General features: G+C 44.1%; 3 protein-coding genes across 3 annotated transcripts in view; 2 read left to right on the forward strand and 1 right to left on the reverse strand.

The window, feature by feature from the left end:
* Positions 1-507: 507 nt before the first annotated feature.
* LOC311064314 (RNA polymerase II subunit A C-terminal domain phosphatase-like) lies at positions 508-3081 on the forward strand (the record flags this gene model as incomplete). The annotated part of the gene is made up of 1 exon (XM_084084148.1): positions 508-3081. One exon carries the CDS (start codon positions 508-510, stop codon positions 3079-3081), a length of 2574 nt encoding a protein of 857 aa, XP_083940274.1.
* A 4334-nt stretch (positions 3082-7415) lies between these two features.
* On the forward strand, positions 7416-10177 carry LOC311064774 (membrane progestin receptor beta-like; the record flags this gene model as incomplete). The annotated part of the gene is made up of 5 exons (XM_084084716.1): positions 7416-7691; positions 8028-8140; positions 8608-8764; positions 9002-9217; positions 9866-10177. The coding sequence occupies 5 exons, from the start codon at positions 7416-7418 to the stop codon at positions 10175-10177; spliced, it is 1074 nt and encodes a 357-aa protein (XP_083940842.1).
* Positions 10178-18041: 7864 nt separating this feature from the next.
* Positions 18042-26830, reverse strand: part of tgfbr2l (transforming growth factor beta receptor-like) — a 17080-nt gene continuing 8291 nt past the window's right edge. The window contains exons 2-8 of the mRNA XM_084085028.1: positions 25507-25663; positions 23625-23836; positions 21748-22496; positions 21283-21420; positions 20477-20618; positions 19969-20096; positions 18042-19629 (exon numbers count right to left, since the gene is read on the reverse strand). Of these exons, the coding sequence (XP_083941154.1) occupies positions 19108-19629; positions 19969-20096; positions 20477-20618; positions 21283-21420; positions 21748-22496; positions 23625-23836; positions 25507-25663 (2048 nt within the window). The 3' untranslated portion in view covers positions 18042-19107. The remainder of the gene's footprint in view (positions 19630-19968; positions 20097-20476; positions 20619-21282; positions 21421-21747; positions 22497-23624; positions 23837-25506; positions 25664-26830) is intronic.

Consider the following 26830-nt stretch of genomic DNA (forward strand, 5'->3'; position numbering starts at 1 on the left):
GAGACATTGGCAATGCCTCTCAGCCAATCACAATGTGAGGTTGGAACTAACTGTGACATCAGTCTAAAAGAGATGTTGTTTTTGACCCACAACCAGCCAGCCGAGCCTCACTGCCAACATCAGCAGCTGTTAACTCGTCACTACTTAACTTCCTCCACCTCAAACCGGTGCAAGTGGGTCCCTAGTGTCGTCACCAGGTCTGGAGTGTCTACAGAGAGGGGTGAGCCTTCCTGTATAGAATGTAGGCACCATAAGGAGATACCAGTCAACTTGTAAGTGACGTCAAGAACAGTCAGCGGTATATAAGCATTGATTACTCTCCACAACCAACAACACGTTTCTCATTATTCCTCATGACATACATGTAGGCATATTCATTTCACATGCATTTTGTTTTATTTGAAGACTGACAACCTCACAACATCTGGAAGGAAATATATGTTTCATTTAACCTCAAGTTAACGGATAAGGAAATTCAAAAGAGATAATTGCAGTAGATAGAACCAGATGGAGGATCCTGCGGACTCTGGTTCGGGTGGCACCGGCAGTGCGGCGGAGGAGGGCCAGGGCCCCACCACCACCATAGTGGTGCAACAGATGGCAGATGTTTGCTCGCCGACCTCGGCTCCCCCTCTGCGCCTGGTGGAGTGGAAGGTGAAACCCGGGTCTCTGGTGAACATGGACTCCGTGCTGGCACTCTGCATCCCCATATCCCCAGTAGAGAGAGAAGCTCGGGCCACCGCTAGGGCCACAGATCATTTAAATAGTCTGCCATCAGAGAAGAAGGTGAAGTCGGACCGTGCTGGAGTGGTGAGGGAGCTCTGCTGTCAACACGGACAAGTCATATCGGCTGGAAGTGTCATTGTCAGAATAGATGAATGCAACCACCCTACAGTAATGAAGGGTTTGTGTGCTGAATGTGGCCAGGACCTGACCCAGCTCGAGAGTAGGAATGGGAGACAGCAAGCGCCTATCTCCACGGCAGCAATCTCCATGGTGCACAGTGTCCCTGAGTTGATGATCAGCTCAGAGCAAGCAGAGCAGCTTGGCAGGGATGACCAGCGGATACTGCACAGGAACAAGAAACTGGTCTTAATGGTAGATCTGGACCAGACACTCATCCACACCACTGAGCAGCACTGTCAGCGCATGTCCAATAAGGGGATTTTCCACTTCCAGGTTGGACGAGGAGAGCCCATGCTCCACACACGGCTTCGCCCACACTGCAAGGAATTCCTGGAGAAAATTGCCAAACTCTATGAGCTGCATGTGTTCACATTTGGAAGCCACCTTTATGCACACACCATTTCAGGTTTTTTGGATCCTGAAAAGAAACTCTTCTCTAATCGGATCCTATCCAGAGACGAGTGCATCGATCCTTTCTCCAAGACAGGGAATCTGAGGAACCTTTTCCCTTGTGGGGATTCAATGGTCTGTATAATTGATGACCGAGAGGATGTGTGGAAGTTTGCACCAAACCTCATCACTGTGAAGAAATACATCTACTTCCAAGGCACAGGTGACATCAACGCTCCGTTGGGATCACGAGAAGCTCAGATGGCCAAGAAAGCTGGTGATGCGCCAAGCGGGCCTGCAGATGGCACAGCAGAGGAGCAGAATAGCGGTCTCGGGAAAAAGGGGAAGGACCACAATAATGGCGGGAGAGAGGATTGCACAGCCCCCCACAGCCCTCCCTCTGCTCAGGGATTAACAGTGAATGAACAGACACATCCCCCAGGGATTGAGGAGGGCGAGCAGGCCCAGGCTAGAGGGCCAATGACTGAGGCAGAATCTGGGACGGTGTCGAGAGAAACACAGGCGAGCATCGGTTCAGATGGCAAGGAAGACAAGAGCAGCATAACGTTGGTGACAGCGGCATCGCAGGATTGGGTGAACTCCTCTGAGCAGCGCCTCAAGGCCAACAACCTGGACTTTGACCTGTCGAGCGACAGTGACAATGACCGGGACGATTACCTCATCTACCTGGAGGAAGTGCTGGTGAGGATCCATGAGGAGTACTACCGACACTACGAGGCCTACCTTGGGAAGGAGTCTGGCAAGATGCCCGACATCCGCAAGATTGTGCCACAGCTTAAAAGACAGACACTCAAGGGAACAACAATTGTGTTTAGTGGCCTGTACCCCACCAACTACCCAATGGAACAGACACGGGAGTGCTACCATGCCAAGGCACTGGGGGCCAAGATTGGTAAAAACCTGGTACTCAACTCCAAAGAGCCTGGAATAACAACGCATCTCATCGCTGCAAGAGCTGGCACTGAGAAGGTCCGTCAGGCACAAGGCTGTGAGCACCTCCATGTGGTCAATCCTGATTGGTTGTGGAGCTGTCTGGAACGCTGGGAAAAGGTAGAGGAACAGCTGTATCCGCTAAAAGAGGACTACAAGATGCCACAGAGAAACAGCCCAGCTGTTGTGTGGACCTCAATTGCAGACAAATGCAGAGGGAAGCTTATCCGAAGGGGTCCACAGGCCTCACGGCCTCCGTCTTTCCGCCAGCAGTCAGGGTCTGTCTCACTCCATGATCATAGAGAGCAACCTTCTCTCAGGGGAACTCAAAGGGGTCAACAGGACGAGACAGCAGGGCCGGGCCAAGATGGCAAGCAGCCAGGACCCTTGCGCAGTAAACAACAACCCATCACGTCAGAGATCATGCCCCTCTACACACTCCGCAAAGACGATCTAGACAGTATGGATAGAGACATCCATACTGGTGAGGAGAGCAGCGACAGCGAGAGTCAGGGGCCATGGAAGACGAAAGTGAGGGATGAAAAGGAGAATGAAGAGCAGCAGCACCAGGGCACCAGGCAGAGATCAAGGCGAGGACTCGTTCTGCAGGCACCGGGCAGCGAGGTAGTCCAGACGCAGGCGAGCGAGGACAGGCCGACAGGTAGTGTACAGAGGGCACACAAGCGAAAGCATGACGAAGCCAAGGAGGAAAAGATGATGGAGTACTCTGAGGACGAGTCATCTAAGGACTCCAACGAAGAGGAGGAAGACAGCTGCTCGGAAACGGATGAGATGGCTGCTGCCGTGGAGGCGGAGCTTAACGACTTCATATGAAAAGACAAAGAAAAAAACACATACAATGAAACAGCCTTACCCACTCTCAAGACCATGACCAAACGTTTCCCATCACACAATGTAACCACTGTCAGCTTACGAGGACCCAAAGAATTAGAACTTTGGACCTTATCTTACTCATGGCTGGTTCACAAACCAATGTGTCTGAGAGTAAAGAAAAGGCTGCACACTCGTAGCCACGATGCAGGATTTATTTGAATGAGAAACCAACGTTTCGACCTAGCAAGGTCTTCTTCAGGGTATTCTACATGTTGACACAAACCAATGTGTCAACCATAGACTGTATAAATGAGATGGACAAACCCACTCCGCTGCTTTCTACAGACCGAAAATGAAGCCGATTGTTCCAAGACTAGGTCCGCCATCTTTCAATACGCGTCAGAATGAGACCAGAGCATTATTGGTTGGGTAGCTTGTCAATCAAGAGCGGGGGGCGGGGAATGAATGCTATTGGTTGTGTAGCTTGTCAATCAAATCATCTCGCCCCTCCTAGAGAATAGCCTACTTTATCGTCAATTTTATAATAAATAGGACCATAATTTAGCAAAACGCATATCCTGATGATTGAAAGGAGACTTTAAACTAGCGACTGGAAGCATATAGAATTTATATTTTTATTACAGTAAGAAAATCTAGTCTAAAGTTTGTCAAAAAACCCATTCACTTGCGTTAAAATAAATTCTTTCTGACACCGCAGGTCGGTGCAGGGTAAAACAGCGCCACTCTGGCCATTTACAAGCTTCCGTGTCGGCCTCATCGTAAATATCTAAGACTTGCCCCTTGGTGTCAACATGTAATTGCTTTGGTTCACTGCATTTGTTTTGTTATATTTTGTTGCATTTTTATTTTGTGTTTTATGACCAACTTAATCTCTTGATGCTTTTTTTGATTGTTTGCACACTCGACGTTGCAGGAAATTAGGGTAACCTCATTGATTTTAATGTTCAGAATCAGAATCAGTGAAATTCTTTTTTGAGCAAGCTCTCAGAATTTAATGCATAGGACATTTCCACGAGGCTTCATTCACTAGTTGAGGCAAAGTGATATGAAGTCTGTCTCAAGACAGACTACTCTAATTTGTGGTTGGATTTGTTCTGAGGGTGGGTAAGCAAATCATATTTAGGCTATGTATTTATTCCACAGTATAATGTAAATGTTTAAGATGTTTAAATTTGAGAATAAAATGTATGTTATGTATTTAAAATACAGAAAATAGAAGATCTAAGTATCTTGATACATCTCGTGTTTTCCATCCCAGCCAAATACAATTTACAAAATACAAAACAGTAATTGAAATTGAAAATACTTCAGTGCACGCACATATGTTTTGTCCTTTAACATAGGATAAAACATTGCAGAACAGAAGAGAATATTAGTATAGAATATAAGAGAGAATACAAGAAAACATAATAATAGAATAGAATAGAAGTTGTTTATGTGGAGCTTAGTGGTATCAGAGTTGTGCTGTGAGGAATGTCTCATCATGATGACTAATCCTCATGTTGAGCTCTCAGAGGGGAGGGGAGAATAATGAACAGTTTATTGCATTCATTACGATGGGGAGAGACTGAAATGTGCTGAAATTATTCCAATAGGCCAAGAAAAAGAGCTGTGTGTGTGTGTGTGTGTGTGTGTGTGTGTGTGTGTGTGTGTGTGTGTGTGTGTGTGTGTGCGTGCGTGCGTGCGTGCGTGCGTGTGTGCGAGCATGTGACACAGAATTACTTTGGAGGCCGCGAGGACTCATCATTCCCCAGAGAACAACCCATGCTTGGTAAACATGTCACACAAAACATCATGGACACACATAGTAGATTGAGACAAACTGGAGTGTTGGGAACCTTGGCTGGAAACTAGAACTAGCTTGGAGAGGGAGAATATTCCAGGTGAGTTTATTTTCATTTACTGAAGTTCATAAATTGGAGATGACACATTGTTTTTCACTTCTAACATCACTAAAACCTGTTTCTGCATTTTTATAAAATAAAAATGTCAACTTCCTGTTGATTTAGCTATTGTTATTAGGAAAACCTGGACTGTATCTGCGGATTTGGATGCAGATCTTCAATTATAGTCAAATCAACAGCAAGTTGACATAAAAAGCAGAACCAGGTTTTGTGATGTTATATATTGGCAGAATCAGCTTTGTTTGCATTCGTTTATGTGCTAAAAGAGTGACTTTGAGAGATGTTTCCGGTTGCAATGTAAGTAAGTCCATGAGGAGCAATGCATATTTTGAATTCAATATAAATTTCCAATCAATGGAGCAACTATACTTCACCCACCTTTGGAGTTATACATCATGGCAAGGTAACTACACAACCAAAACCTCTACCAAAGTGATTATTTGATTCTTCCTAAATAAAAAATAATCCTACAAACCAAATTGCAGAAAATAATCTTTATTTTATGACATGCAATACAAAAAAAATATTAAGTTAAAGAATTAGATTACATATGCAGTCAATAAAATTTGGATTTGACAGAAAACAGAAATATGCAAGATACTTGCTAATTCTATAGAACAATGCAAAGCTGTAAACAAACAAACATAACATGGATTGCTGCATGCTTGAATTCAGCAATGAATTGCTTGCTGAATCACCACTTACGTAATTTTGCTTTTAATACAAGTAGCTTTGTACTTTGCAGTGGCAGAGCTGTGGTGCTGCAGTTCACAAGGCCATTGGTCTGTAAACAACTGAGTCAGACAGAAGAAACAGTGAGAGGAGGATTAATTGGCTTAGATCTGTTTGGTCTGGTTGTTTGGTAGCTGTACCGACTACAGAATAAGATCCTCAGTGTTCATTATCTATTTTTATTTGTTTTTATTTGTATTTATTTGTAACTGTGAGAATGTACAAATGTAACCAACAGCCAGGTCCATTTGGTTACATTTGTATATTATCCTGTGTTAAATTATCTCTCAGGATTTTAGCATCAATGTATGCATCAATGTAGGGGGTGTGTATAGCATTGCCCTGCCTGGTCTGTGACACATATGACAAGGGACTCACTCCACCAATTTTCCAATCTGAAATATGTCAGTTGATAATTTAAAAATGCCCCTCAAACTATATAAAAAATATCTTGCTGATATTCTGTCTATATCTACTGTACTAATGACTGAATCAGAAATATATATATGTAGGGAGAATAAAGCTGATGCATCTAACCGAGAACTACGTCTCTGCCTCCGGTCATTTGGGGATTGTTGCAATATTTAGAAAAAACATTTTTTATTCATATTTTGCAAGAAAATGCCTTGAGATGGCTCTTCAGATTCATAGTAACGTATGTTGTATTATATGAATGACAAGTTGACAACTCATGTTGCTCGAGTAGGCTGCAGTTTAATGGTGGTAAACTACATTTACCACCATTATTTAGCACCATTAATTAGTGAAATTAGCGTTTTCCTGGAATGAAAACATTGATATTCTTCACTCCTTAACAAATGATTAGTACAGTGACAGTAACCTAACGACTAAGCTAACATGTCTAAAATAGCTCGGAGATTTCTTCTGTCATGGATGGGTGATGGAGCAAAGTTCACATAATATGAAAGAAAATTATGTCCAGTATCATGAAAACTGAACTCTGCTCTGTAAAAGACAACTCTCCTTTCTTTTCAATCCATCCCTCCCTGCATCATTGCCTATTTTATTAATTCCAAATGCATGTAGTGTACCGGTAGTCTTTCTACACCTCTTGCTTCTTCATCCTTTCCTCTCTCACTTTCAGATTTGATCTCCCCATGCACAAAATACGAATAATGTAGTCTGCTCCCGTTTGTAATTCCTTTGGTGGAGCTCAGGTTGTAATCTAGAGCACTTTGAAGTGAGTACATCAGTGCCGTAATCTTCGGTGTCCTGGATCACCACCAGCATTACATGGATGCAGGAGTAAGAAGTAAAGGCATTAGAGTCTGAAGTGAATAAAATGGGGGACATAAGAACTCCAGACACAGACAGAAGGATTTTTTTTTATTGATAGTAGCCTATGATATTTCCAGTCTGTTAACGTCTGTTCGCTGCATCATCTGAAGCAGAAATGCCTTAAAAACACAGCGCCATAGAAGTTTGCATAGTTGAGCTGCTTTTGCAGTTTTCAGCATCCAATTTGCGGACGGACAGAGTGACATGCAGATGAACGGACAGCCTCATTACAGTAGCTTATTCGTACTCACCACATATCGGCACCTCAGCTAATATCCCAACTACAGCAACTCATACTGTGCATGTTCTCTGTCCACCGCTCCCTGTCTACTGTACCTTACCCTACACCACCCTATGCCAGGCTGTCTCTCTGTCACCATGGCCCGTGTGTCTCTCTCCTGTCCGTCCCCGCTGGGTGGCCTCCTCAGACGTGTCCTCCCCTCCCTCCCTCACACTGTCAGGGACACAGATGTCCCACCTCTGTTTCGGGAGCCCTACATCCTGTCGGGCTATCGGCCCATGGGCCTGCCGTGGCGCTGCTACGCCCTCAGCCTCCTGCAGATGCACAATGAGACGGTCAATGTGTGGAGCCACCTGCTGGCTGGGGTGTGCATCGTGCTGAGGTTCTGCGTCTTCACTGTGTTCCGTGGCGGGGTACAGTGACTTTGTTACAGTATGTGGTTTGATTATGGTTCACTGTGTGTGTGTGTGTGTGTGTGTGTGTGCGTGCGTGCGTGCGTGCGTGCGTGCGTGCGTGCGTGCGTGCGTGCGTGTGCGTGTGCGTGTGCGTGTGTGTGCGTGTGTGTGTGCGCGCGCGTGCGCGTGTGTGTGCGTGCGTGTGTGCGTGCATCTATCTATTTACATGGAATGTTGCAGTGAGCTGTCTTATACGAACAATTACCCTTTCTCTGCACAATGAATCCAATATATAGCATTCATTGAATAGATTCAGTATGTTTTGAACTCCACTCCCTTCCCTCTCCTCTGCAGGGTATCCTGGGAATGAGACTGCAGGCTCCAGAGGGTCAGGGTCTCTCCTTGGACCCTGCTTCTCTACCCCTGGTGCTATATGTCCTCTCCTCACTGACCTACCTCAGCTGCAGGTACAGCATGGATAAAAGGATGCATGGATGCATAACCCATCCATGTAGGATGGTGAACAGACAGATGGATGGATTCTTTGTATTTAGATTGACCAATTTCAGATCACATTTGAGTGCACGCATTGAGCCAGTATGAAAATCTTAAATTCTTCTTCCTTTCTGTTCTTGACAAAAGAGCCTCGGAAAAAACAACATGGAATTCATGAAACATGCAGAGTCCCCTGAGTTTGTGCGGCAAATTATGAATGCCAGTTGTTTCTAAATTGTTGTTTGCGCAAGTTCAAGTAAAAATGCCAGACGTGAATGTGCAGTGCAGAATAGATGCTTGGCGCCCCATCATGCTGCTGCATTGCCAGCATAGGGTAAATACACAATGCTGCCATTGAAAACAATTCTAAACATGCGCTCAGGAGAAAAATAATAACGCCTTTAGCGAACACAGCCCCTAATAAAGCTTCATGTTACAGCTGTGCGGCTCACCTGTTCCAGTCTCATTCAGAGCTGGCCCACTACTCCCTGTTCTTCCTGGACTATGTGGGAGTGGCTGTGTACCAGTATGGATGTGCCCTTGCCCTCTACCTGTACAGCTCAGACCCTGCCTGGAGGCACAGCGGAATGGGAGAGGTACTGTGTGTGTTGTGTGTCTTTCTTGTGCGAGTGCGTGTGCGTGTGTGCGCGCGCGTGTGTGTGTGTGTGTGTGTGTGTGTTTTAGATTTTACATTTGTATTCCAACAATGTGAGTGCTGTGTGACATAATCCTGTGAATTCATTCATATCAACAATACTCTACCATGCTGTGATATGACCTCCTCCTCTCTCCCCTCCCCTCCCCTCCCCTCTACTCTCCTCTCCTCTCCCCAGGTTTTCCTTCCTGCAGCAGCCCTCTTGGCTTGGCTCTCCTGTGCCAGCTGTTGTTTTGCTAAGCTACGTTACCGGCGTCCGTACCCCCTGCGGCGTAAGCTGTGCCAGATCGTGCCCACAGGCCTAGCATACCTCCTGGACATTAGCCCTGTGGCTCACCGCCTGGCCACCAGGAGCTGGACCAGTAACCCTGCACTTCTCCTACATGGCCTGCAGGTGCCACTGTTTCCTTTCATGTCCTTGTATAGGTAGGAAATTAATGTATTTTGATCCTATGAAGCACCAAGGGGAAGCTCCATAGGAAGTACCATAGAACACAGGGAAACACACCATAGAGGAAACACCATTCGAAGCACCATAGAAGACAGGGAGCACCATAGGAAGCACCATAGATGACAGGGAAACACCCAAACAAAACACAGAGAGAGTATCAAGGCTATCTCTACATTTTACATTGTTGTGATATGATTTATATAGTGACAGCCACTATACCACTACCACCCTTAATCCACTTGATGCCCTATGCCCTTTTGCTGTTAGATTCATCACAGGTAAGAATTATGGTACCAACACTGTCTTCTATATGAGCAGGTTGGCTATCTATCTGTGATTGTGACATGTGATTAATATTCAACCCAATCGCCAGAGAAAAAATGTTTCTGCAAACCGCTGAAGCATTACATGTCAACAATGACACGTTGCATGTCAACATTGACACGTTGCATGTCAACATGAAGCCCTTTTTAGGGCTTAAGAAAGCTAGCTTCTTTCCCCATTCCATCCGGTATTGTAAACTTCTCTGTAAAACTTCCCATGTCCACGTTTAATCTCTCTCTCTCTCTCTCTCTCTCTCCCAACCACCAGGTGGTGCTGTTCATGCTCGCCTCCTTTTTCTTCTCCTATCCCATACCTGAGTGCTTCTGCCCAGGCCACTTTGACATAATTGGCCACAGCCACCAGCTCTTCCATGTGCTCCTGTCCCTGTGCACACTGGTCCAGCAGGAAGCCTTGTTCCAGGACTTCACGTCCCGCAGGCCGTCTCTGGTGAGAGAACACGGAGAGGAAAGACTCCTGTTGGCGTGCGCCTCCTTCCCCTGCCTGGCCCTCTGCAGTGTGCTGACCGCCCTCACCATGAGGAGGCGCACCCGTGCGCGCCTGAGAAAGGAGCAGAGGTAAGAGGTTGAAGTGGAACTTTCAAATGGGACGTCCTGACATATAAGAAAGACTCCTATAGACACTGCTTATTTTGTATTTTGTGCAAAGTATGTTGAGAAATGTACTGCATCAGAGCATTTCAGTTGTCATATGTGACAGCGCCCTCTTCTGTTTTTTACCTTTGAATTTGACTCTGAGGGTAGCTCCCGATAGAACGTGGGTGTAGGCTAATGTTGACACGTTCTGCACGGCCCTCCCGACAGATTCAGTAGCGCAGCTCTGAATCTGTTCTTGAGAGATTATTCACAGGGTAGTATAGCATGTGCATGGAGCTTCCAACATCTCTTCTCTGTAATTTTGTTAAAATTTAAACTGACTCACTGTGGTTCTCACTCTACTGAAAGGTCTACACCACAGAGTTGATCATCAGACTTCACAGAGAGAGGACTCCAGAGGTCAATCTAATTAGCTCTTACTCAGTGGCAGTGGATGGTTCACTTTAACTGGATCTCAGACCACTCTCAGTCTGTTAGATGACTGTGAAGAAAGGCCTCCTTGTGTCAGACAAATATCTGTGTGGTTCTCAGCATCACCTGTCTCTCTGTCTGGATTACTAGGGTGAGTAGGGTCATAAGGGCCTTTCATACATGCACTGTAACGTAGAAGTTATCCAGACATTAGCCAGTGGGGCTCTATGTGTGAACGACGCAAATGTCCAACTGAGCTTTTAAAAAACAATACATGCTCCATCCGATATGTTCAAACTGTCACGGTCCGCTCCTCTGGTCGTGGACTGTGACTTTATTATTTGGACCTTGAATGCCTTTATATGGTGTTGGACTCTTAAGGGCTGTTCTTTAGGCCTGTCTAGGCTGTTGTTCTTTATGTTCTGTATTTATCTTGCATTGTTGTAACTCTGTTGCCTTTTGCCTTGGTTCTCCTTGTACTTTTAATGTGTAGTTATGTTCCTAGTGTTCCTGTCTCCTGTCTAGTTGTTGCTACCTCTATTGTCTCACCTCCCTTTGGTTAGTTATGTTCTCCACCTGTGTCCTGTTAGTCTCCCAGCCAATCCCTGTGTTGATTGTCTTTGAGTTCACCTGTGTCTTGTTAGTCCCCTCTATTTAATTCCTGTGTTTGGTTCAGTTCCCTGTTGGTTCGTTGCATACAGTCGTGTGAGTTTAGTGTTTGTCCTTGCCTCGTTGAAGCCTTGTATGTAGTTCACCTAGCTTTCCCAGTTTAGTTTTCCCCCTACTCCCTCCTTTTTCTGACTGCCTACATGTGTATTGACTTTGCCTGTACCTGGACTTTGATTACTGCCTACTCCTATTGTTTGGTGTTAATAAACACTTTCATTTGAGCTACGCTGCCTCTCATCTTGCACTTGGGTCCTACACCTCCAGACTGTCGCACAGGTGACAAATACTGGTGCATCTTTAAAAAAAAACATTGTTTTTGTTTCAGAATATAATTTTTTAAGTGAAACTTTCATATATTCTCGATCCATTGTGAATAAGGGAAACATGTCATACCTTTTTTTTTTCATCTTGATGATTACGGCATACAGCTCATGAAATCAGAAATCCAGTATCTCAAAATATTGTAATATTAATATTAATATTAATATTAATGATATAAGACCACTCAAAAAAAGGATTGTTGTGTTCCACTTTCAGTATTATAAATCCTATTTTGAGTGGTCTTATTTAATATTCTAATATTTTGAGATTGAACAAAGAAAGGTTTGAAATGTTTCACTTTATGCACAATGAATCTAAAATATATGAAAGTTTCACTTTTAAAATGATATTACTGAAAAATTGTAACTTTTCTACGATGTTCTAAATGTTTTGAGATGCACCTGTAAGTGATGATAGAGCATATTGGTTTTCTGTCCAATAAAAAGGTTGGAAAGCATTAAAAAGTCACACAAGCAAGAGTTTATTTGAGAGCAGATAGTTCAGCAATGACTCAGTTTTGGTATATTTATGTTCAGCAATTGGTTCAAACCACAATTATACTAAACTCTTGCTTGCTCTTTCATCATGTCTGGGTGTTTAGTTTCTCCTTGTTTATTTCTGTGTTGTGGTTCCTCTAGGCAAGAGCAGAGGGCAGCTCTTAAACTTTAGTCAGCAGGAAACAACATGAGAAAGTCAGACTTGTTCTAAGTCTCAGGCTTACTTCTGATGATGAGGGGATGTACTGTATACCAACAAAAGTAAGTAAGCGAAAAGAAAATACACAGACACTTTTTGCACCAGCTTAGAGGGACAGCGAGTGCATTTTCCGCCTGCGCCAGCTGTCGTGGCAGTGTTTCCTTTGCCATGGCAGTGTTTCCTTTGCCGGAGCAGTTGCGTCCTAAGCTGGAGCTTCGCTGCCTATATATAGCATAATACTGAGGTTAGGTTAAGCCATAGTTTTACAGAGGTTAGGGTTAGATTTAGGCATAGTTTTACAGAGGTTAGGGTTAGGTTTATGCATAGTTTAACTGACCGGCACCGGCAGCTAGTACAGTATGTGATTATTATGTAATTATTAGGCTTAGGCCCTGTGACAGGGTCTGACATCGCTTTGACAGGGCCCGACATCTCTGTGACAGGGTCTGACATCATGTATCATGATCAGTAAGTATCATGTCAGTATCATGGTCAATATCATGTCAGTATCATGGTCAGTATGTCAGTATCATGGTCAATATCATGTCAGTATCATGGTCAATATCATGTCAGTATCATGGTCAATATCATGTCAGTATCATGGTCAGTATGTCAGTATCATGGTCAATATCATGTCAGTATCATGGTCAATATCATGTCAGTATCATGGTCAATATCATGTCAGTATCATGGTCAATATCATGTCAGTATCATGGTCAATATCATGTCAGTATCATGGTCAGTATCATGGTCAATATCATGTCAGTATCATGGTCAGTATGTCAGTATCATGGTCAATATCATGTCAGTATCATGGTCAGTATGACAGTATCATGGTCAGTATTGTCAGTATCATGTGACATGATACTGACATGATACTGATACTGACCATGATATGGAGACAATGACCAGTACCATGGAAACACAATGACCAGTACCATGACATCCCTGTCATACAGTGCTTTTCAGCAAGCAGCACTGTTGTACGACTTTAGGCTTTAGTAGCCTTTCCAGACATGCGTCCACCTTTACAGACCCCATCCTACCACTTACAAGTCTAGTCCCCGTTGAGAAACACTAATCTATAAGTTACCTTGCTGTTTGACCCACGTTCATTATTGCTTGCAAAATATACTGTATGGGATGCTGCAGCAAAACTACTAAGTGCATGAACCAACACCATTCTATGTATTGGTAAATGTTGAAAAGGTGATTCAGAAACAAGAAGAACACCATGAAGTTTATTGTGGAAAGACAAACATTACTTTTCCATTGCAAAATAATAGGAGCTGTTGTGGTATCTGTGTCTTCATACATCGTCGCTGTCGGGTGGAAACCTTAAACTGTTACTTTTTTAGGAACTGGAAAAAATAACCTGTATTCTAATGGATCCAAAGTAGTTATTTAGTCACAAGCTCTTGTTAATACTTTTCATTGGTTAAATAATTATAAAACCCACAGAAAGACTTAAACATTTTCAACCTGGCATCCCTATTTTGGGCATTATAGGCGGACGTTTTCGAAAGAAATTCAAAAATGTTCTAACATAGCAAAAACAGCTGATCTACATTATGATACAACGTGTTGTTTGCTTACAGATCGACTAGTTTTAGTACTTGTGCGTGTCATACTACATACAGTACGACAAAGCATAAAGCTGATACATGTAGGCTATTTTGGGGCACGTCAACATTTGGATGGATGTAAACCTTTTTGTATTGATAACATTGCAGTGTTTATGCAGGGGTTGACACTAACGGTTGCCAGACCAAGTAAATAAAACGTTCGGGCATGCAAGTGGAGTTTGCTTTCAGATTGCCCGACGGGCAAGTGCGTTTGAATGGGGAAGTCTGCATGAAATATTATTGGTTTCAAAGTAACTGTCGCCACTCTGCAGTTATCGATTGGATTTAACATTAATTTGATTTACTTTTCGGGCAAGTGGGCATGACCTTTGGGCAAGTAGAACTTGACCTGTACTTGCCAGACGGGAAAGTGTCTCTGAGCCCTTAGTGTCAACCCCTGGTATGTGCTTAATTGGGAAGAAATACATGTTTTTTCTAAATGTTTTTGGATTAATTAGTAACACTGTGGCATTACAGTGTACAGTGACTGTATGTGTATGTAGGTGTGTGTACACCGAAATGATTAAAGCTCAGAATTAAATACATCTCAATGATGTTTGCTCTCACATATTGTTTCATTTTTCATTTGTTAGGGGTAAAACAACAACTAAACAATACATGACCCATCCACAGGTCAAAAAAGAGTTCCTTTCTCTCATTCATACATGGTGGCTATAGAAGATACTCACAGTAGCAAGAATATCACAGAAAATGGGAGGCCAGCTCCCTCAAAAGTTTTTTTTTTCACATAACAAAATAAAACAAATTTGATATGCACCTAGCAGAGCCTGTCTGCAGGATGTACTGTACATTATTGTCCAACAGGTGGCATCATTTATGTCCTCGAGTCTCATTACAAAGAATTCAGTATTGTGCAGAGGATCAGAGAGATGTTCCCTGTCCCATTATGCTCTCAACTCACTGTTTAAGAACATGAATGTAGAACACAGACAGACAACATGGCATTTATATGTAATACTTAATTTATACACCATCATACGATGAAATGTAAATCAAGTTTAAAGCAGAATAGAAAGCAAGGAACAACCGTCAAGTCTGGCTTTGGTCTGTTCCGTTGAAGTCCCAAATCTTTGTATTTTTGTAATGTCAGTCTGTCTGTCTTTCTGTCTGTCACTCTGCCAGCTCAAATATGAATCTATAATTTATAAGATCTTGAAATTATTGATCTGAGGTTAATCTGCTTGTTGAACTTGTTTATCTGATCTTCGCACAACACCCACTGAGGTGTCAGAACAAATAAAATAAAATGAAATCCTTTATTTACCTTTGAATGATGTTTCCCCAATTAAAAGAGGTGAAAGATGTTGCTTCTTTCATGTTAATATATTGGCAATTCCCTCATATAGGAACTTACTGTAAATTCGAACCTAAGAGCCTAGTTTTTGCCTGAAGTGCATCTCTGAAACAAAACAAAACAAAAAAAAACTCTAGACTGAAATAGAAAAAAGTATCAATAGGGAGGGCTAGTGGTGGCTAGGAGACGTGCAATCACCCCTGTCCTCATGTTTTTGCTTGGGGAAGTGCAATCATTACTGATGGTCATTGTAGCAATACTTTGTTCCATTTAGTTAAACACAGTTTAAAGTGATGTTGAATTTGGGTTGCATAGATACCTGGGTGATATAAGTTCAAACATTGTCCATAATTATAGTTGCTTATGTGCTTTATGGGTGAGGAACCAAAAGTAGCAATTTAAATGTTTTTCTCTCCATTCTATCACAAAATCATACTTTGAGCACAAAAATGATTAAAGGTGCAGTAAGTTCTTTTTTTTATTTTATTTTAAAATAGCTCTATATTCTGATAGCAATCGTTGCTATAGGGTGTTTGCTCATAGCCCAGGCGTTTCGGGCCAGAATCGTGCACTTTACGATACAAGCATGAAATTTGGCACACAGTTAGAGCATGCCATAAGGAACATTTTTGGCTATAGGGCCATCGCAGATTTGTCCTGTGGTAACCATGGCAGCCATTTTCCAAAATGGCCTCCATCTGCTGTTATTTTACCAATAACTCCGGTGCTAGACCACCTAGGATGTTGATTCTGGTGACTAATCCTACATTCTCAAGTATGAGGAATACAGTGGTACTATTTAGAATTGTGCTGTGGTAACCATGGCAGCCATCTTTCAAAATGGCCACCACCTGCTGTCATTTTACCAATAACTCAGGTGCTAGACCACCTAGGATCTTGATTCTGGTGACTAAACCTTACATTCTCAAGGATGAGGAATACAGGGGTACTATTCACAACATGCTAGTAACTACCTAACTAACTACAGTACATGAGGAGGCTGATACTCGCGTCATATTACACCTAGAAGATGCTGTGAAGGAAGGGTATAGCAAGGTGACAATACGCACAGTAGACACGGATGTGCTGGTCCTGGCAGTAACGTCAGCCCAACGCCTCCACTTGACTGAGCTGTGGGTTGCTTTTGGAACAGGGAAAAGTTTCCGTAACTTAGCAGCTCATGAGATGGCAAGGGCATTAGGCCCAGATCGATGCTTAGCCTTACCCATGTTCCATGCCTTTACTGGATGTGACACAGTGTCATCTTTTGGAGGCAGAGGCAAGAAGATGGCATGGAAGACCTGGAAAACCTATGGTGACGTCACACGTGCCTTCAGTTCCTTAGCTGCCATCCCACAGAAAATACATGACTGGATGGAGCCTCTGGAGCGATTTGTGGTATTGCTCTATGACCGCACTAGCGGCCAGGCATCAGTGAACGGGCACGGAAGCAGCTATTCACCCAGATGGGCAGAACAATTGATGGACTCCCCCCAACACGAGCTGCACTGACTCAACATACAAAGAGGGCAGCCTACCAAGCTGGCCACTGTTGGGGACAGGCGATGGTTGCAGCCCCTGAACTCCCATCCCCAGGTGAATGGGGGTGGAAGAGGAAGGAGACGGGTGAATACAAATAATTTAATCCACTTCTTTACACTTGTAAACCTGTGATCTGACAATAAAGCTGATTCTAATTTTGACAGGAGGATGGGAAGTGCACTGGAAAACACAGAAGCGAGCCTGGCCTTTCGGGAACTCCTCCGCTGTGGTTGCAAAAAGGGATGCAGTGGACAATGCAGATGTGTTAAGGCAGCACTTCAGTGTACTGCCCTTTGCTACTGTGGTGGACTGTGCAACTAACATTGTGTAGATTATCTGGCTTTATTGAATAGACCCCTTAACAGACGACGTCACACTGATAAGAACCAGTCTGCACGGAACCAGTATGCGCTCAATGAAACCCATTCTATCAGGTCTCGCTAGGACGCGCCTCACTAGCCAACACACAAGAGGGGGTTGGGGTGTGCTGAAATCAGCGCACCCCAAAACAACAGGTTGAGAATTGATTGCAATCACCTGTGTGTCCAGTCTCAATGTTGGTAAACAAATAATTGGTCTATATGCCATTAGGTTATGACTCAAGAGTACTCTGCCTTTGTTGTGTCTTATAGTCCATTGAAAATAATTATGCAATACTACTACTAATAAAAGAAACAGTGAAGTACTGCATTCTTGACTCTCACGTGTCAGTTTGAAAACATGTACTGTATAGGCCTACTACACCATTACATATTTTGATGGGTTTACTATTATTTAATTAACTGAATGCCAGATATATGTAGTTAGGTAGTAGCATGTTGTAAATAGTACCGCTGTATTCCTCATCCTTGAAAATGTAGGATTAGTCACCAGAATCAAGATCCTAGTTGGTAGCACCTGAGTTATTGGTAAAATGACAGCAGGTGGTGGCCATTTTGAAAGATGGCTGCCATGGTTACCACAGCACAATTCTAAATAGTACCACTGTATTCCTCATACTTGAAAATGTAGGATTAGTCACCAGAATCAGGATCCTAGGTGGTCTAGCACCGGAGTTATTGGTAAAATAACAGCAGATGGAGGCCATTTTGGAAAATGGTTGCCATGGTTACCACAGGACAAATCTGCGATGGCCCTATAGCCAAAAATGTTCCTTATGGCATGCTCTAACTGTGTGCCAAATTTCATGCTTGTATCGTAAAGTGCACGATTCCATCAAAATATGGCCCGAAACGCCTGGGCTATCAGTAACAGGGGTCTCCTTGTATCCCCAGCTGTTAAGCAAACAGAAAACCTTGATTTTGAGGTTGGGATACCAATTTCATCCAATCAGGAGAGAGACCTCATACAGAATACAGGATAAACAAGTGAAAGTGTAAGTAAAGACACAAAGAAGTGAGCAGCCAAAATTGGAAGTAGAACACTATCAAATTGGAGCTGATAAATGGTGTCTCCTGATTGGCTGAAATTAGCAAACCATCTGAAAAGGTATTTTCTGTTTATTAAAGACCTGGAGAAACGGGGAGACCTCTGTTATTGAACACTCTACAACAATGATTACTATCAGAATATAGAGCTTTAAAAATATCACTTAAACTATCTTAAAAAACAAACGCAACAATGACATTGGTGACATATTGATTTCTGTGGTGCTAGAGAACTTCTTTCAGTTAAAAGCGTGAAGAGTAAGAGAACATGAATAAAGCCATTGCACTTCCCTCAAATTAAGGACCAGGACTTGGAGGTTTGGAGGCCTGTCAATATCCCGCTCTTCTCCCACACAGAAGCACCAGACACAAATGATGGACAATATTTTGGCTTATATCTTGGCCAGGTAGTTATATGTCTTTAAAGTACATGCAGACTCAGACTTAAGCAGGCAGGTAAACACAGCCAGTGACAGACAGAAGTGGCCTAGTACCAACATCTGCATCTGTGTGTATCGTTTGATGAGAAAGAAACATGAAATTACAGTTATTTCTTGCATTCAGACTATTCAGGCTTTTCTCAAGATAGTCTAGCAAATTATCTTGCTGCATTTGCAGATAAGAATTTCCAGTAGTTTCATGAAAACTTACTTGAAAACAGATGAAATTAATTAATCAAAACAAGTTATCATTTTTATTTTAAGATGATTCTTCAGATCATGATTATAATTCATGCTATTTCTCGTAACCATATTATCATGAAACAAGTGAAAACTCTTTCAAAAACCAGCAAAATGATCTGCAAATGCAGTAATTTAATTTGACTTGAAAGAAGCCTGCAAAGTCTGAATGCAAGTAACAGCCACTTGTGGCGCTTGTGACGCACGGCTCACACAACACAGCCAGTGTCAGAAGGGGCTTGTTGGGGCGGCGTGGTCCCTTCAGAGACGGACGGCTCTGGTTGGCTGTCAGCTTCGTGAACAGAAGATGTCTGATGGTCAGCTCTACTGTCTGCCTCTAGGAGCAGGTGGTTGGCTGTGACAACACAACCCAAGGAGGCTGGAGGAGGAGGAGGGGCCGAGTCAGGACAGTCATCTGGAGGAGAAGAGACAGGAGACTCCTCCCACTGGACGACGTGGGACAGACCACTGTCTGTAGTCTCCGAGTCCTTCTCTCCCTCCTCCTCTCCCTCCCCTTTCCTCTCCTCGCCCTCTTGCCTCTCCCCTTGTCGCTGTTCCTCCTCCTCCTCTTCTTCTCCTGTCCTCTCCTCCTGTTGTACCCTCTCCTCCTCGGCCTGTCTTTCCTCTTCCTCCACGGCGTTGAAGCGCTCCACCACACAGTGAGCGGTGAGTCTGGCCTCTGGGTCGTGGTCCCAGCACTCTGTAATTGTGGCACAGAGGACGCTCATCCCCTGGAAGACAGAGGCAGTGTTGATTTCGTCTACTAAAACTATGACGAAAAATGTTCGTCGACTACCTTTTTTCACTGGCGAAAACAAAATAAAAACTAAGCTATGATGACTAAAACTACAAATATATTGACAATTTCGTCAACAAAAACTAGACTAAAATGTCAGGGAGAGACTAATGGAGAAGAGATCCAGTAGAACTAAAAGACAAGTCATTTTATGTTTGGTTGCGCTCGGGTGATGTTCTCTGAAAATAGCCGATCTACAAACTTAGATCGGCTATTTTCAGTATGCAACCGAGTGTAAAAAGGGAGAGGAGAGGAGAGGAGAGGAGTTATCAACCTGGTGTTGTGTCCAGGCTGAGGGGATGTCTGGTCGTCCTCTGTCTCTCAGCACCAGGTCTCTCATACTGTCCACACATGGCTGGTCACACACTCTGGAGCCAAACGCTGGCTCATAGCTCTTCACCTCTGGGAGAGAGAGAGAGAGAGAGAGAGAGGACTGAGATCTACTGGATAAGGCTATAGGTGGCATAACAGAGCCACCAGGATTTTGTGATCTTGCAGTCGCAAGAACAACGACCAAATCCATTCAATCATTTATGAGTTTGCAGTTTTGCCCAATCCCCTGTCATTTCTGCACAGAACAGTCAAATCGGAAGACCAACCAATGGAATACAATTTACGTATTTCACACACACACGCACGCACATGCACACACACGCTCGCACACACACACACACACACACACACACACACACACACACACACACACACACACACACACACACACACACACACACACACACACACACACACACACACACACACACACAGTGTGACGATCTTACCTCCTATGGCGTGACAGCGTGAGGCCATTTCCCAGAGCACCAGGGCCATGGAGTAAACATCCATCTGTTTGAATGCCTCCAGGTCCTCCAGGTTAACTCTGGACTCCAGCACCTCAGGGGCCATGTAACGAGCCGTCCCCACCTCAACACGGACAACATCAATGGCACAAATGTATTAGAACTCCACTTATACACGGTTTCCAACCCTGGTTCCTATAAGGGACCACAGGTACTATTGCTTTCTATCCTACTAGGTTTTTAATTGTATTCATGTGGCTGTTACTAGTCCCTAATTAGACAAAGACTTACAATTACAATTAGACTAGACTTACAAAGATGGAAGATGAATGCAATTAACAGTTCCTGACACAGTAGTTTGTATACTTTTTGTATAAATGGATGGCCTACGAAGCATTGAAAATGTGGATGGGTCAATCTAACGTGGGGGGTCGCTACTACGGTAACAACCCCTATTGCCAATGGTTCCCTAACCAGTAAATTTCTTATATGACAATGACAAATGATGGCTAAACGAACATACATCAACAACATGAATCCCCATAAGCATGTAAAAGGGTTCCCAACTTTGAATAACAGAAAGAGACTATGTTATTATTAACATTTTGTGGCAAAAGGGTAACACGTGCTATGCATAGCAGGTCTATAATGCATTGTAAACATACTTGTAATGCATTATAATCTGCATATGCTATGATGCTATGGTACAACTGCTCTTAACCCCGCTCTTAACTCTATTATACTCCACTCAACTCCCAACTCCCCCATTAGTGCATCTATCAGTGTACCTGTCCACTGTTGGCGAAGTCGTCTACAGTTAGGGAAATGTCCAGTCTTAGCGCTAAACCAAAGTCACAGAGAGCACACTCCCTCCTGCTCGTCATCACAATGTTGCTGCTCTTCAGATCCCGATGGGCAACTGGCACCTGCAGCCACAGCACACATACAGATAAGAACATGTCTTCTAAATCCTAACAGTTTTCAGAAAAACGTATGTTGCTATATCAGTGGTTCTCAGACTTTTTCCATGTCAAGGACCCCCAAAATAATATGTGTTTTTCCGCGGACCCCCATCTCAAAAAAAATTGTTCCAGGGACCTCCAGAAGCAAAGATTTGCGTCAAAGATGTTCGTTTTAAAAAATATTATATTCAAAGATTTGCCAAAAAAATCAAGCAGTGACGTGCTTTGAGCTTGTATATCTGCTATTTTTGAATATAATAGCCAAAGTATAAAATAATGCTAAGTATTTACCTTAGGCACACCACTGGGTGTGGTGTCGCTATGGAGATGAGCCAGACCCCTGGCAACACTTCCTGCCATAGCAACAAGCTCCTCCCAGCTCAAAATGTTAGTAGCCAGGAAGTCCTGTAGGTTCCCCAGGCTGTGATAGGCTAGAACCAGCCAGTACTTCCTGTGGGCGTGGCCAGGCGGGCCCCTGTCCTCAGCAGCCAAGAATTGGACCACGTTGTCGTGCTCTAGCTTTGGGTCGGAGAAGATAGAACACTCATTCCTCCACGATAGGTACTCCACAGCCGGGAACACCTTTACAGCCACCGTTTCATAGCTGCTAACTCCTCCCTTCACCCCCTGCAGCAGTCTCCCCCTCCAGACTTCAGCGAAGCGCCCTTTCCCCACCAGGGCCTCCAGCTTGATCGGCAGCAGTTCTGCCATTTGGCCCTGCCCCTCCGCCATACCACTGATCATGTCGCTAGTGAGAGTCTTTGCGTGAGAATCCTCCCCCTCTCCCCCATGCCCAGTCGTTCGTCCCCCATCGCAGCCCACCCCCAACAATCCTCCCCCACCGGTGAGGTCCAACGCCCGGTAGTGTCCCGGGATGCGTTTGGTGGGCCAGTCTGGCCTCGTCGGCGGGCCTGGTTTACCAGGGCGCCGTGTGCGGTAGAGGTAGAAGGTGGCCGTAGCAATGAGAGCCACCAGGATGGGAGGGACCAGACTCACCACCACCACTGGGATTACATCCTTACTCTGCAGCTTGGAGAAGCCTAAGGCAGAAAGATGCAATTCATTCATTTAGCTATTCGTTCATTAATTTATTTATTCATTCATTTGTATTTCTATCTATTTATTCATTATACATTCACACATTCAATCTATCCATCATTACTTCCATCCATCTGTCCATTAGTACAGTGGCTCCAAAGTCTGGTCCCCAGGAGCCCTGGTACTGCTAGTTTTCTAGAATAATGAGACCAGATGCTTGCAATTAACGTCCTTCTGGTACGATGGCAAGCCAGCAGGACCAGCACAAGGGAGAAGTTAGCTGGGCCGGCGACCAATCAAATGACTATAGTTTACAGCTGGTTCTGTTTAGATTCCCATCGGTTGTTGGGCCATGTGTAGTAGTAGTAGTAGTGGTTGGTAATACAATGTTCCCTGGTTCAATACTTGCTAAGGGAGCATTATTTTGGTTAAGTTTAATTAATTGTATTTCAGGTTAGGCACTCTTAGTATTGTTAAGTTTAGGCATTGTTTTGGTGGGGTTATGGTTACAGTTGGGTATGAGGAAGACTGACAGAAAGTGGCTTCTTAGGGGCCGTGTCCACAGAAATAATTATTTCGCACTGCCAGCGCCTTTCTGCCATGCATTCCTAATATGGTAAATATGCGCTGGAGCACTTTTTTGGTGGAGCGCCCTGGGCACACTTTGTGCAGAAAATAGTTCCACTTTTACAGAGGAGCGCTGCTCATTAATGTCACGTTTGATCCTCCTGGCTGTGTCTGACAACCCGGTCATTCATGACATGATGTTTACCTTTGTTTCAGCGATGCTATTCGTGCTAACAATGCAGATGACAGGACATTTGAGCACGGCAACGGTTGATAGGTTTGAATGTTTCAGGTGTCAATAAATGCTCTGTGCGAGCGCTCTGGACATGATATGATAGCCAAAGCGCTCATCCTCTCATAACGTGCTTTCTGTGGACATCTGCGCTTATGCCCACTTTATTAAATAAGGCATTCTGTAAGAAAGCTCATGGCCATGGGGAAAAACTCTCCCTTCTGTGCTTTACCAGTGGTCCTGACAGAGGATCAGGGTTAGGAATCACAGCATCAGTAGCCTACATCTAACCAGTTTCAGTTTCAATTAATACAACCAACCACCCATTTACCATTGGCTCCCCTGTCGAAAATGAGTTTGTCGTTGCACTCATGCTCGCCCTGACAGCCGCAAACCAACATGGCTCCCTCCTCAGTGGGCTGAGGCATCATGTGACACTCCCTGGAGGTGGAGTTGAGCAGGATGCTGGGGTCGACGCCCTCCAGAGGAACACCTGGGTGGTGACACTGGGTCTGCACCGTCATTGTGTCGTTGGTCTTCCTCCTGACCGACAAGGACAAAATAGTTAGCACTTAACACGCATGTTACATTATACACTGAAACAAATTGCACACACAGTAATTCTGAACACTGTAAAAGCCTCATCGTTATAATCTACAACTTTTATGTACTATACCCGAGATTTGAACCCATGCCTCCGCGGCATGAGAGACAAACATCTACCGCTGGTCCTAGAGGCAATCAGCTCTCAGGCTAGGGAGATATTGCACATATGACCTTCAATCACTACAGATGTGCTAGTTATATTGTATTAACATACTCTAGCAGGAGTGGTAACACACACCGAGGGTTTGGTGATGTGCTGAGTCTGCTGACCTTCGGGAACAATCTTAGAAAGGAGGGGAAAAAAGTTGCACACGGCTCCATGCAGTATTTTAATCGACGTTTGGCTTTCCTCAGAATCCAAAAATAATTATTAGCATCCTCTACCATACAGATTGCTTGAAATAACATTTTATTAAATAAGTTCTGGACTGCAGCTTGTCATTTTAGATTTTTGTGTTGGCTATTCAAAAATAGCAGACATACAAGCTAGTGCCGCGCTGCAAGCTTGTACAGAAAGGCTATTTTTTAAATATATTTTTACATTTTTGAAAAATCTTCATAGTGTGAGAACAACTGATTTAGAAGGCATTTGTAGAATCGGCCTCAGGTATTTATAGGTTTAACTGTGAGGGTGTACACGATACTGTACAACCAAATGCACCCCTATGGGTCCCTTTGCATCCTCTCAGAGTTTAATTAAACTCTGGATTTGTACAGTGAGCGTGATGTGAAACAGACAGAGAGGGCTCAAAGCATCTGTCAGGTGACCCCCTGTCAACTTTGACCTAAATAAATGAGTTTTTTCCTCTCCACTCCTCTCCTCTCTCCTTATCAGCCCTCCCTTATCTCTGTGGTCTCAGAGCTGGCTTCCTTCAGCAGGCAGGGAGGGGAGGGGAGGCGAGGGGGCAGGCTGCTGGATGCTGGCAGGAAATGACAGGGGCACAGAGAGGGGCGCACAGCCCACGGCGCTGTCAGACCCCAAATCACACATCCACAAAGTGTAATAATAATACTGATTGAGAGTGTGTGTGCATGCGTGTGTGCGTGCGTGCGTACGTGCGAGTGAGTGAGTGAGAGAGAGAGAGAGACTGACAGACAGAGAGGGGTGATATGGAGGGGAGAGGGAGAAGGGGAGGGAGCGGGAGAGAGGGAGGTAGGGAGGTAGGGAGATCCTATGTGATGTCAGACCAGAACTCAATCAGCGAGGAAAGAGAGAGAGAGAGCGAGAGACAGACAGACAGACAGACAGACAGACAGACAGACAGACAGACAGACAGACAGACCCCTATTTTGCGTGTCTTAAGAACCAGGTCTTATGACCTAACCCTTAGACCTGGAGGCGTGGCCAATGCTGTTTGGCTATTTTGAGTGGCCAAACAGCATTGGCCACACCTCCAGGTCTTCAGTTAAGTCATAAGACCTGGTACGCAAAATAGGGCCTGAGAGGGAGAGGGGGAGGGAGAGGGGGAAGGAGGGTGGAGAGAGAGAGAGATGGAGGGAGAGTGAGAGGGGAGGTAAGGAGAAACGCTGTAACATTTTGTTGGTTACTCTTTAGTTTGTACAGAAAGCCGTGCTATTTCTTTTGCATAATTATTATCCGTCCTCACCATATGGCGATGCAGATCTCCTCCGTGACGAGGCAGAAGGAGTTCAGGGAGCAGTTACTGTAGCAGACAGAGTCCTCACACAGCGGACTGGACACCTCGCACCACTTACACAGGTTGGTTCGCAGGTGGCTGAAACACACCACAGCCACAGGGAAACCTAACGGCAGGACAGCAGAGCAGAGGACAGGCGCTTTCATCCAAATGCTGTAATCTTGATAGCCAAACCCCTTGGATATCGTCAACCACTTAAGCCCCCATGTGTCACTTGAAAGTAGCGAAAGTAGACAATCTACAAGCTCACGACGAGTCGCATCAGAATGATCTACTGTATGCATGTAAAAATATATTTTTAATTGTTTCACTCGTTCACTTTTAAAAGCCATGAAACACCATTTCGGTGATAGTAAAAATTATGTCTCTACAGCACAATGTATGAGATCTCTGCCATTTCATAGTTACAAAAGCTAAAAGCCCAGAACCCTCATAGGTTATGACATGCCGCTTTCTGTTTATTCATTTGAATAATCGATCATCGCACTTGTGTTTGCCGACACAGCAATGTTCTCTATCTGTGTCATGGTGGCTGTCTCCAATAATGTTTTTCATCTGTTCTGTAGTTCGGTATCACCGATAATGTTTTTTTTTCCATCTCCATTTGTGCTGCAGCGATACCAGATTTTGTGAAGTAGCCCATCGATTTCTTGATTTGACATACTAATTGCGAATGATCTCTTGCATAGCCCTTTATATTTTCCCCCCACTCCTATAAATGTACAGTAGTCTGTTCCACATTACAAGTGGTCTGATAATATAATTGTGGCGTCCACATTGCAGTGCAATTCACTGTTACCAGTCATCTTAAAGCTGTGCGCTTTCCTCTCGCTCGCAGTTAACATCACATCACCACACGTTCTGGTTAAAGAGATGGGCAGTGGGGGGCCCGCCTTGACCATCCTGCATTGGGCCCGGTTGGCTAGTTACTCTACTCCTGGTCATTCATTTTTATTGCTGGTGGGGATATATGCTTGCCATGCTTCTGCTCTCACTCTACCGCTATCCTCCCTCTTCTCATGCCTGGGATATTACAAAATGATGGAATGTCACCCACTTCTTCACTCCTGTAAACATGTGATGTGACAAATAAAGCTGATTCTTAAATACATGAGGAGTTATGTATTTAAATACTAGTTAAATACTTTGAGGAAATGAAATGTGGACTGTCGGATATGTTTGATATTATCCTTTTTTTTTGTTCGGTTATTTTCTTTTTAAGATATTTTTTGGGACTTTTCTGACTTTATTGAGAGTACACAGTACAGAGAGA

This window comes from Gymnoscopelus microlampas (genome assembly GCF_963454915.1).
Source record: "Gymnoscopelus microlampas genome assembly, chromosome: 17".
Taxonomy (NCBI): domain Eukaryota; kingdom Metazoa; phylum Chordata; class Actinopteri; order Myctophiformes; family Myctophidae; genus Gymnoscopelus; species Gymnoscopelus microlampas.